The sequence below is a fragment of the Geotrypetes seraphini genome, chromosome 1 (genome assembly GCF_902459505.1).
Source record: "Geotrypetes seraphini chromosome 1, aGeoSer1.1, whole genome shotgun sequence".
Taxonomy (NCBI): Eukaryota; Metazoa; Chordata; class Amphibia; order Gymnophiona; family Dermophiidae; genus Geotrypetes; species Geotrypetes seraphini.
This window is the reverse complement of record NC_047084.1, coordinates 351,197,693-351,210,672: the sequence shown is the minus strand read 5'-3', so window position 1 is coordinate 351,210,672 and position 12,980 is coordinate 351,197,693. Positions and strand designations below refer to the sequence as shown.

General features: G+C 45.8%; 1 protein-coding gene across 3 annotated transcripts in view; it reads right to left on the bottom strand.

The window, feature by feature from the left end:
- HELQ (helicase, POLQ like) overlaps positions 1-12,980 on the bottom strand; it is a 202,255-nt gene that overhangs the window by 150,590 nt on the left and 38,685 nt on the right. For 2 of the 3 annotated variants that reach the window (XM_033963804.1, XM_033963812.1), the window contains exons 4-5: positions 7,152-7,352; positions 4,757-4,829 (exon numbers count right to left, since the gene is read on the bottom strand). In XM_033963804.1, the coding sequence (XP_033819695.1) occupies positions 4,757-4,829; positions 7,152-7,352 (274 nt within the window). Of the gene's footprint in view, positions 1-4,756; positions 4,831-7,151; positions 7,353-12,980 lie in introns of those variants that run through there. The other variant, XM_033963820.1, reaches the window with a different exon arrangement.

Sequence of the window (12,980 nt, the reverse complement as noted above, 5' to 3'; positions counted from 1 at the left end):
AATGTAGGCCAGCAAAATGCTGGTTTACATTGTAAGTAAACGCAGCCGCTATACTTATCGCGGCAAGGGATCTCTCTGCCGCTATAAGTATAGCGGGCCGTGGCCCCTGACCGATCACTGGCAGAAGGGTGCCCAAACCATCCTGCCCGAAGACGCACCCCCCCCGACACTACCGACCGCCCCCCCCGACACTACCGACCGCCCCCCCCCCAACATTACCAATCCCCCCCCGACAATATCGGTCGCTGGCAGGAGGGTGCCCAATCCCTCCTGCCCGAAGACGCACCCCCCCCGGCGCTAACAACCCCCACTCCACCAAACCTGTTCTTACAGATGGGTCTTGCACGTCGAGCAAGCAGGCACGCCTCGTCGAAATGAGGCGGGCCCGCCCCTTCCCACCGAAGCCTAAGGTCTGATTGGCCCAGGCTCTAGAAGCCTGGACCAATCAGGCCTTAGGAATAGCGGGTCCGCCTATCCCTACTAAGTCTAAGGTCTGATTGGCCAATCAGACCTTAGACTTAGTAGGGATGGGCGGACCCGCTATTCCTAAGGCCTGATTGGTCCAGGCTTCTAGAGCCTGGGCCAATCAGACCTTAGGCTTCGGCGGGATGGGCCGGGCCCGCCTCATTTCGACAAGGCGTGCCTGCTTGCTCGACGTGCAAGACCCATCTGTAAGAACAGGTTTGGTGGAGTGGGGGTTGTTAGCGCCGGGGGGGGGGTGCGTCTTCGGGCAGGAGGGATTGGGCACCCTCCTGCCAGCGACCGATATTGTCGGGGGGGGGGGATCGGTAATGTCGGGGGGGGGGGCGGTCGATAGTGTCGGGAGGGGGCGGTCGGTAGTGTCGGGGGGGGGGGTGCGTCTTCGGGCAGGAGGGTTTGGGCACCCTCCTGCCAGTGATCGGTCAGGGGCCACGGCCCGCTATACTTATAGCGGCAGAGAGATACCTTGCCGCGATAAGTGTAGCGGGCCGTGTCTAATCTAACCCGATTCTCTAACCCGCGTCTGTAACATGGACGCCGGTTACAGAATCGGGGTTTAGTTTAGGCCGATTCTGAATAGGACGCCTCTCCCGGGCGTCCTATACAGAATCAGGGCCTAGGTGTCTTGCGGGCCTCGCCTTCAATATAGGCGGCCTGCCTGGGGAGCATTTTTTTTAAAAAAACGTGCATCCCGATTGGCTGATTAGACAGCTGTAGGATGCCTACAGCTGCCTAAAATCGGGACGCACTTTTAGAGAATCTGGGCCTGATTGCAGATTCAGTTTTTCTTGAAGAATTTAAGGCAAAGATATTTGAATTTTTCCAAATTAATAATATAGTGGATATTAACACTGAAATATTGTGGGATGCTTTTAAAGCTACTATGAGAGGTCATATTATTTCTTATTCGGCACATACTAGAAAACTATTGGTTAAACAATTCACTGATCTGGAAAATGAAATTAAATTTCTAGAATCTAAATTAGTTAGTAATTGGCAGAAAGATACTTTACAAGAACTCTTAAAAGATTGGCGAGGAAAGATTTGTTTTCCTAGCAAACTTTGTATTATGTAAGTTCCAATAAGGCAGGAAGATTACTTGCAAATTATCTTAAAGCAAAAAAAAGAAAAGTAAAAATAATAGCAATTAAAGATAGTAGTGGAAATTTGCATACTCATATTCATGATATTTTAAGTCAATTTCTTAATTTTTATAAAGATTTTTATTCTTCCGAGTCTTATGCTGATAAACTTCAAAGTGGTGTGGAATTTTTAAATTTATTAGTGGGTCCAAAACTTCCTGATCATATAAAAAGAAGATTAGATGAGCCTATATCATTAAAAGAAGTAGAAACTGCATTGAAGTCTCTTAGAGTTGGATCCGCTCCAGGTGGGGATGGTTTTACAGTAGAATTTTATAAAACATTTCAAAATTCGTTACTCCCTTATTTATTAAATTTATATCAATTTCAACTAAATAAAGGTTGTATTACAGGTACTATGGCAGAGTCTTTAACTATTGTTTTACCTAAGCCAAATAGAGATCCTACTTTGGTATCAAACTATAGGCCGATATCTTTAATCAATGTGGATGGAAAGTTACTGGCTAAAACTTTGGCTATGAGATTGGCTAAGGCTCTCCCTTATATAATTGATGTACATCAAACTGGATTCATTGCGAATAGACATTCTTCTAGCAACACAAGATTGACATTCCACACTTTAAATTTAACTAAAAATATGAATGAACCGGCTTTTGCCATATCTTTAGATGCAGAAAAAGCATTTGACAGAGTGGAATGGGATTTCATGTATCAAGCTTTGGAATGGTTTGGTATAGGTTCAGGATTTATTCAAATGGTTCAGACTTTGTATAGCTCCCCTATGGCAAGATTATATATATCAATAATAAAATGTCAGATCATTTTCATTTACATAGGGGAGTTAGACAGGGTTGTCCGCTATCTCCTTTGCTTTTTGATATAGTATTAGAACCCTTATTGTTAGCTATTAATCAAGCAAAGGGGATACAGGGTATTCCTCGTAATGATTGGGAATATAAGTTTTCTGCTTATGCAGATGATATTTTATTATATTTGAGAAATCCTGTTTCCTCCATTCCTTGTTTGTTAGATTTGATAGACAAGTTCGGTAAATTTTCAGGATATAAAATAAATTGGAATAAGTCTGAACTTCTTCCACTCAATGTACATTGTTTAAAAAGTATGTTTGATTCCTTTTCTTTTGTTTGGAAGGAAGATGGTTTAAAATATTTAGGAATATGGATTAAAAATACAGTAGATGAGACTGTAAAAGAAAATGAAAAAAGGTTGTTAAAAAAGGTTACAGAATTATGTGAGCACTGGAATCCATTACATTTGTCTTGGTGGGGGAGAGTCCAAACGGTTAAAATGATGATTTTACCTGTAGTTTGTTATCAAATGAGTATGATACCAGTATTTTTTCATGGGTCTTTTTATAAAAAATTGAACTCGATTATTATAAAATTTATTTGGCTTGGTAAAACTCCGAGAATTGCTATAGCATCATTGCAAAGAACAATTAGAGAGGGCAGGGTAAATTTTTCAAACTTTTATAGGTACCATCAAGCCTATATTTTATGTCAAGGTATGAATTGGGTCCTCCCGGATCTCATTGAGTATACTCCTGATTGGTTATATTTGGAATGGCGACTCATGTTTCCTTTACATCTTTCTCATGTTCTCAGTATCAAGATGCCCAGATTGTACAAAAAAAATAGAATTCTAATGGATACTTGGAAAACATTACGATTTATCAGTAATTTAACAGCAATTACTATTAATAACCCAACAAATCAATCCATATGGCTAAACTCCAAGATTCAAATTGGCGGTTTCAAGATCGTCTGGAAACATTGGATAATTGCAGGAATCAGAACTTTAAGTGATGTAATTACTAATGGTAAGCTGCTGGATTTTACACAATTGCAACATAAATTTGGGCTTCACAAATCACAATATTTTCGTTGGTTGCAATTGAAGCAGGCCATTCAGGCAGGGTTCCCTGAATGGAAAAATTTGAATACTCAACCTAGTATAGAATTTTTATGTTTTCAGGCGGACTTTCTGGGACATCAGGCCATACATTGGTATAAAACTATTAGTGAATTGGTTAAAAAAAGCCTAAAAATACTCTTAGGGATATTTGGAGCATTGAGATTAAGCATGATATTTCAGCATCTCAATGGCCACAAATTTGGTCTTGGAGAATGAGATGTACAATGTCAGCGTCTATGAAACAAACTTGGTTTTTTTTGTTACATAGAGCTTTTTGAACCCCAGTTAGATTGCAAAAGTTAAATAGTTCGTTGTCTAATAGATGCTGGCATTGTAATCTGGATATAGGGACTTTAGATCATCTTTTGTTTTATTGTCCCCATATCTTAGCCTTTTGGAACTCAATCTGGGATCAAGTAAATTGTTTATTAGAAAATCACGTAGCATTAACTTATGATACTGTACTTTTTGGTATGTCTGTGAGAAAAAAGAGTCAGATATCAATGTGTAATAACAAACTTTTATTGATTTTGACCGGAGTAGCCATTCAACATATTACTAATAACTGGAAAGACCATAGTAGGCTTAATTTTAAATTTTGGTGGAATTCAGTTTGTCACATATACAGAATGGAAAGATCAATAGCGGTGCAAAATGGAAATTATAAAAACTTTATTAAAATTTGGGAACCATTAATGTCCTTTTGTCATGATTGATGCCATTTTTCTAATATTTCTATATTTAATATGTAAGATAAGGGTGGGGGGGGAGGGTTTCTATTATATGAAAAATAAAAATTACTAGAGGGATTTCAGGATGGGAGAGGGAGGGTTATATTTCCAATTATAAGATATAATGATAAGATGTACAAGTGTTTAAATCTATATTATTGAGTTGCAATTTTTGTACACTTGAAAGTTTTAAAATGAATAAAGAATTAAAAAAAAAAACCATTTGAAATTATTACAGAAATTTATAATCTCAAGCAAATTCTTTTAGTGAAGCGTTACTTTGCTTTTGATAGCAAAGTCTGGGGAACTGAAAACCTATTGTTTGTGTAATGTAAATAGTTTTCACAATACACACAAATGTGAAGCTGTTTCCATTTTTTGTATTCATTTCTTATTTTGGATTTGGCTTAAACCTTTTTCAGCTGTAGCTCAAAGGGAACTACATTTAAATATAGTAAGTATACTTAAAATCACTTCAGGTGCAGTGACAGTATATAAGTTACTTACCACTAGTATAAAGAATTTTTGCTAAAGTCATTTCCAGTATAGCGCCACGACTCCCTTCACCAAGCATGTGCAACTGTACAAACAAAACAAAAATACAGATGATAAATTACTGTCATAGTTCATAACAAAAAAATCATAGCAGAAATAAATCAGCATCACTGATGCGTTATCACATGTCACTGAAATTGTGAACCAATACACTTGCATTTAGTAATAATGCTGAAGGTTCTTGCAGATACTTGTTTCATTACTAAAGATGACAGTGGTCATTAGTGCAATTCAGAGCCTATTTATTAAGATCATCATTTTATTATTGACAAGACTGGACATCCCAAGATACCAATAGGTACTTCAAAAATGCTCCTGCAAGCAAGGAAATAGAGGCAGACCGAATTTTGATTTCGATTATGATGCCAAAACTGACCCCAAATCAGTTTTCTGCCTGGTTTCAGTTTCGGCCAAAAGACTATGGCCATGTTTTTAACTTCAGCAGAAACTGACCATGTGTTTTTGGTAAAAGCTGAAAATTTGTACTTTGTTTTTTTTTAATCTCCTACCCTATCCTCTCCTCCTTTCCCCTTTTCCCACCTGTGGGGGCTCCCCATGGACCTGCTGCACAATCCCTGGCATTCTAAGAGTGTAGTCAGAACAGGAGTGATCCTCAGTTGCTCCTGCCCATGCTGGCTTTACTTTCAAAATGACTGCCCTGGCATCTAGTGACAATTTTATGAGATTGCCACAAGAAGTTATGGCAAAGTCATTTTGGAAGTTCAACACATTTGGCACATCATGTCAGAAGTTTCTATAACCCTTCCTAAAAATACTCTGATGTCTGGTCACTGAAATACTGCTCCACTGCTACAATCACCTCCGAATCACTCAAAAACTGTAACCCTTTCAAACTCTTTTTAAGGTTTGGAAACAGAAAATAGTCAGATGGGGCAAGATCTGGTAAGAAGGGTGGATAGTCTATGCACTGAAACCTCAACTGTGTCAAAATATCCATCATTTTGCCAGCCTTGTGAGCAAGTGCATTGTCTTGCAAAAAGAGAACTCCTTTCCGCAGCTTCCCTCTCCTTTTTTCTTTCAATGCCTCCTATAATCGGCACAGCAATTTACAGTAGCATTATGAATTAACTATTTGGCCCCTTTGTTTGCTGGTGCTGCACCACGCATGTGTGTGTGCCTTCCCACTCCACTAGAGGGCGCATCCCCTCCTCGTGGTCTTCAGTTCAGAAAGCTAGCAAAAAAGCCAACCCCGGGGAGGTGGGAGGGTTGCGAGAATATCTGCCTGCTGTCCCTGGATAACACCTGTTACGGTAAGCAACTGTGCTTTATCCCAGGACAAGCAGGCAGCATATTCTCTACATGTGGATGAGCTCCAAGCTAACCAAAAAGGGACGGAGGGAAGTTGGCAATTTAGGAAAACAGATTACGCAAAACCAACTGGCCAAACTGGCCGTCACTCCTGGACAAAGTATCCAGACAGTAGTGAGAAGTGAAGGTATGAACCGAAGACCAAGTGGCAGCCTTGCAGATCTCCTCAATTGGCGTGGACCGGAGGAAAGCGACAGAAGCCGCCATCGCTCAGACTTTATGTCCCGTGACCCGACCATGCAGCGAGAGACCAGCCTAAGCGTAGCAGAAGGAAATACAAGCAGCCAACCAGTTGGACAGGAAGTTGCATCAGAAAAGAAGCTTCCGGGCAGTCGCACGCGACCTGTGAGAAGGCTATGGCGTCCAGGCCGCTCAGAAAGAAAACCTCGATTTTGAAAAGCGCCTGCGAAGGTGACAGGAAGGGAGGGAGATGGCCCAACAAAGGGAAGAGATGCCTGGACCGCAGCAATCGGGAAAGAGAGGGGGCTGCTGGACCACGCGATTGTGAGGAAAGCTGCTGACCGGGAGAGGTGGGAAGGGAGGCAACGCACGGCAGATACTTTACTGCAGGGACAAAGCCATTCACTGCCCTACAGGGTGGTGAATGGTCTTGTCCCCATACCTGTGGCTACCAATCTTTCTTTTGCTCTGTTCCTGCGGGTTAACCACGGCTAGCCGTGGGTAACAGTCACCGTGTCATTCTCTAATACTAAATCACATTAGAGTCTTATTAAACTTGTGCTTATATTATACTTATAGACCTCAGCGGTACCGCCTGTATGCCAATAAACTTTTAAACATACAGTATTCAGGCACCCAAAGTTGTCATCGGACTCAATGTTTCATGCTTTAAATAATTTAAATACTTTAAATAATTTATTTTAAATATAGATACTCATCTTCATCCACGCGGGTGGGGGTAGGCACTCCGACATAGATCTATATTTCACCCAGAGGGTGACCCATATTGTGCATATTTTGACAGGTCAAATACACACAGCTGTATATAACTACAAACCTCATCAATTACAACAAGTCCCAAATCGCCAATTCGCCCAGTTTCAATCAAGGAGTTTATCAGGCTTTGTCCCTTTTCAATCGTTGCAACATACACAGATTTTTTTACTCTTCTCTTGGTTGGGGGGAATCTACCTTTACTTCCAGCATACTCTTCAACCAAGAAATTAAGTTCTACTCCAAAAGCTGACAAACCACGAACCTATGAAAACACACAAGAAAAAAGACTTTCAAAAGTTAAACCTAAAACAGGTCATCAAAATCAAAACTTAATTACTTTTGCCACACATTTATGAAAAAAATGTTTAAAAAGTTAAGACAAAAATTCTCTCCTATTTTCAAGGTCAGTTGTGAAGAAAGGATAGAAAAAAAAGCAATGTTACTTACCGTAACAGTTGTTATCCAGGGACAGCAGGCAGCTATTCTCACTAGTGGGTGATGTCATCCGACAGAGCCCCGATACGGACATCTTGCAAGCATGTCTTGCTTGAAGAAACTCAGAAGTTTCGAGATGCCCGCACCGCGCATGCGCCAGTGCCTTCCCGCCCGATGTACCGGGCGTGTCTCCTCAGTTCAGGTAGCTAGCCTGAGAAGCCAACCCAGGGGAGGTGGGTGGGACGTGAGAATAGCTGCCTGCTGTCCCTGGATAACAACTGTTACGGTAAGTAACATTGCTTTATCCCAGGACAAGCAGGCAGGTATTCTCACTAGTGGGTGACCTCCAAGCTAACCCCAATGGGATGGTGGGAGAGTTGGCAACTTAAGAGAACAAATTTTGTAACACTGTTTGGCCAAACTGTCCATCCCGTCTGGAGAAAGTATCCAGACAATAATGAGAGGTGAATGTGTGAACCGAGGACCAAGTGGCAGCCTTACATATCTCCTCAATCGGTGTCGATCGGAGGAAGGCTACAGAGGCTGCCATTGCTCTGACCTTATGGGCTGTGACCTTACAGGGGAGGGATAATCCAGCCTGGGCATAGCAGGAAGAGATACAAGCCGCCATCCAGTTAGAGATGGTGCGCTTCGATACAGGTCGTCCCAACTTGTTTGGATCAAAGGAGACGAAAAGTTGAGGAGCAGTTCTGTGTGGCTTTGTGCGATCCAAGTAGAAAGCTAAAGCACGTTTACAGTCCAGAGTGTGCAAAGCAGCTTCCCCAGGATGAGAATGAGGCTTTGGAAAGAACACTGGAAGCACGATGGATTGGTTGATGTGAAATTCAGAGACCACTTTAGGCAGGAATTTTGGATGAGTACGAAGAACCACCTTGTCATGATGGAATACAGTGAACGGTGGATCCGCCACTAGGGCCTGAAGCTCACTGACCCGGCGAGCAGACGTGAGGGCCACCAGAAAAACCACCTTCCAGGTGAGATACTTAAGTGGAGCCTTGTTGAGAGGTTCAAACGGAGGCTTCATGAAATGAGACAGGACAACATTGAGATCCCAAACCACAGGAGGAGGTTTGATAGGAGGGTTGACATGAAAAAGACCTTTCATAAATCTGGAAACCACAGGATGAGCAGACAAAGGTTTCCCCTGTAGAGGCTGATGGAAAGCCGCAATAGCACTCAGGTGGACTCGTATGGAGGTAGATTTGAGACCAGACTGAGATAGGTGTAGAAGATAGTCCAATACAGAAGAAAGGGAAGCTCGCTGAGGTTCCGTGGCATTGGAAATACACCAGGAAGAGAATCTAGTCCATTTTTGGGAATAGCATTGTCGAGTAGCAGGCTTCCTGGAAGCCTCCAAGACCTCCCTCACTGCTTGAGAAAACTGGTGAGGAGTTATGTTGAAAGGAACCAAGCTGTCAGGTGGAGGGACTGCAGATTGGGATGAAGTAGTGAACCTTGATGTTGAGTGAATAGTGAAGGAAACACTGGAAGAAGTACTGGCTCCCTGCTGCTGAGTTGAAGTAGAAGGGAGAACCAAGGTTGTCTGGGCCACCGAGGAGCAATCAGAATCATGGTGGCATGGTCTGATCTCAACTTGACCAGAGTCTTTTGAATGAGAGGAAAAGGAGGAAACGCATATAGGAAGCGATTCCCCCAATCCAGTAGAAAAGCGTCTGCCTCGAAGCGATGAGGAGTGTAGATCCTGGAGCAAAACTGAGGCAGTTTGAAGTTGTGGGGGGCTGCAAAGAGGTCTATCTGAGGCGTCCCCCACTGTGCAAAGACTTGATGAAGGGGGTCGGAGTGGAGCGTCCATTCGTGAGGCTGGAGAAGACGACTCAATTTGTCTACCAAGACGTTGTCTTTCCCCTGAATGTAGACAGCTCTGATGAAGGTGTTGTGGCGGACCGCCCAATCCCAGACTCGAAGAGCTTCCTGGCAAAGAGGGGCCAAGCCCGTGCCCCCTTGTTTGTTGACATAATACATGGCGACCTGATTGTCGGTGCGAATAAGGACCACCATGTCGTGAAGCAGATGTTGAAAAGCTTGGAGAGCATTGAAGATGGCTCTGAGCTCCAGAAGATTGATTTGATGGAGTCGTTCCGCACTGGTCCAGAACCCCTGAGTGCGAAGACCATCCAGATGAGCTCCCCATGCATAGTTCGATGAATCGGTCGTGAGAACTTTCTGGTGGGGAGGAGAGTGAAACAGCAAACCTCTGGATAGATTCGAAGAGGTCATCCACCAGAGAAGAGACTGCCGTAGAGCAGGAGTGACTACAATGTGACGGGACAACGGGTCGGACACCTAAGTCCACTGAGATGCCAGGGTCCATTGAGGAATTCTGAGATGTAGTCTGGCAAAAGGTGTCACATGAACCGTAGATGCCATGTGACCCAAGAGGACCTTCATGTGTCTCGCTGAGATGGATTGGCGAGAAGACACCGACTGGCAGAGTAGAAGAAGAGCATCCATGCGTTGAGGAGGAAGGAATGCTCGAAGTTGGATGGTATCCAGGACAGCCCCGATAAAGGGGAGAGACTGAGTGGGCTGAAGATGTGACTTGGGAAAGTTGATCTCAAAGCCCAAGTTCTGCAGGAAACAAATTGTAGTCAAGGTCGCCGAAATGACCTCTGGAGCCGACGGTGCCTTGATGAGCCAGTCGTCGAGGTATGGAAACACCTGGAGACCCATGTTCCGGAGTGCAGCGGCCACCACCACCAGACACTTCGTGAAGACTCTGGGCGACGAGGAAAGGCCGAATGGAAGCACTCGATACTGCAGATGTAGATGTCCCACCCGAAATCTGAGGAACTTGCGGGAGGCCGGATGAATCGGGATGTGAGTGTAGGCCTCCTTGAGGTCCAGAGAGCATAACCAATCGTTCTGCTCGAGGAGGGGGTAGAGAGAGGCAAGGGTCAGCATACGGAACCGCTCCTTGACCAAAAACTTGTTGAGGACTCGAAGGTCCAAAATGGGCCGCAGATCGCCCGTCTTCTTCGGGACCAGGAAGTACCGGGAGTAAAACCCTCGGTTTTGCTGATCCAACGGGACCGGCTCGACGGCCCGAAGCCGAAGCAAAGCCTGAGCCTCATGGAGGAGAAGAGCGGTCTGCGTTAAGTTGGAAGGATACTCTCTTGGAGGGTGGTCCGGGGGGACCCGTTGGAAATGAAGAGAGTATCCCTCTCTTACGATGGTAAGGACCCAAAGGTCTGTGGTGATTGACTCCCATTGATGACAAAAATGATGGAGACGACCCCCTATGGGAAAAACGGGGGAAGACAGAACGTCGGTTATGCTCCCTGGAAGAGAGTCAAAAAGGCTGAGTAGCCTTGGGTGCAGCCGGCATCTGAGGCTTCTGCTGAGTCTTCTGGGGAGGCTGTCTCTTCGCAGGCTGTCTCGCAGGAGGAGTCTGCCTCGGTTGATAACGCCGCTGGTAGATTAGAGGCGGTCTAGAGGGACGAGACTGCTGAGGCTTCGGCTTAGGTCGCAGAATAGACTGAAAGGACTTCTCATGGTCCGAAAGCTTTTTAGTAACAGTCTCGATAGACTCATCGAACAGATCCGCTCCCGCACAAGGCACATTTGCAAGTCTGTCTTGGAGGTTCGGATCCATATCAATGGTACGAAGCCACGCCAGGCGACGCATGGCGACCGAACAGGCCGCAGCACGTGCCGAGAGCTCGAAGGCATCGTAGGAGGATTGCATCAGCTGCAGTCGTAACTGGGACAGGGTCGACACCACCTCTTCAAACTGGAAACGAGCCTGAGCATCGATGAAAGGGATGAACTTGCGGAGCACCGGCAAGAAGAAATCCAAATATGAAGAGAAGAAAAAGTTGTAATTGAGCACTCGAGTCGCCATCATCGAGTTCTGATAGATACGTCTACCAAACTTATCCATCGTTCTCCCCTCCCTGCCCGGAGGCACGGAAGCGTAGACTTGGGAGGGATGAGAACGCTTGAGAGAGGACTCGACCAGAAGGGACTGATGAGAAAGTTGAGCTCCCTCAAACTCCTTGTGGTGAACGATGCGGTATCGAGCATCCAGCATACTGGGAACTGCAGGTATGGAATACGGTGTCTCAAAACAACGCATGAAAGTCTGGTCCAGCAGTTTATGCTGAGGAAGCCGAAGTGTCTCCGCCGGAGGATGAGGCAAATGCATGGTGTCCAGATACTCTTTAGAATATCGAGACCCAGTGTCCAAAGTCACATCCAAGTCATCCGCCATCTGTCGGAGAAAGGATGAAAAAGACAGTTGGTCCGCCAAGGCCGGCCGGCGAGACGGACTAGAAGAAGTGGAAGCCTCCGGTTCCAGGGAGAGCTGGGAGCGGCATGGAGAATAGGAGGTAGATGGTTCCTCATACTCTGGTCCCTCCGGCTGGGATAAATCCGACGAGGAGTATCCCAAACGCTGCATCTTCTTTTGCGGAGACACCTCCGAATGACGTGAGGAGTGTCGAGAAGAGTGCCGAGATCGATGCCCCTCCCGGTGACGGGACGGGGAACGAGATCTTCTATGCATTGATCGATCCCTCGAAGTCTCGAAGGAATGGATAGGACTAGATGCAGTGGATCGCAGAGGTGGCAGAGATGCGGACTCACGCAGCGCCACCCAAGTCTGGTACGGAGTGCGGAAGAACTCCTCCTGCGATGCAGTATGCCCAGGACTCCGATTATCAGGGGCCGACCTAGTACCCTGTTGTCGTGGAGGTGTGATGGGCTCCAAAGGCGGCATATCAGGAAGGGAAGCCCTCTTGGAGGATTCCGCCGCCCTCCGCCGATCCCCCTCGTCGAGCAGGGAGATCGAACGACGAGGGGGAGGGGGCGGACCGCCCCCTGGAACCGGGGCCGGAATGTCACCCTGAATGGTGGCGATAAGCCGGGGTCCCATAGTCTGCATAAGCTCGACAAACTGAGCTTCTAGCAGGGATCGTAGCGAAGCCGACATGGAGGGATCCGCACCGAAAGGGGGTCCTCCTGCACGGTCTTCGCGTTCCTTCGTGGCCAAGTGCTTCTGCTTGCTAGCTTTAGGCACTTTGATGACCACGGGAGGGACAGCGGAAGGCGGTACCTGAACCGAGGAGACGGAGGCAGGCGCCGATGCTGAACTCGATGCTGAAGCCGGTGCGAACGATGCTGGCTTCACGATGCTCGATGCAGGAGTCGTCGATGCAGGTTTCGAACGGACCGGCGAAACCTCAACAGACGTAGAAGCAGACATGTCCTTGGCAGTCTCCATCTTGAACATCGACTCCCAGAGCAAGCAGCGCCGTTTAAACGAGCGCGCAGTGAGCGTGGAACAAGGCCGGCACGATTTCGGAACGTGTTCCGGACCAAGACACTGAAGGCAGCGTCGATGCGGGTCCGTCAACGAAATCGCACGCTGGCACTTGCTGCACTTTTTAAAACCGGTGATTGGTCGGGACATAGG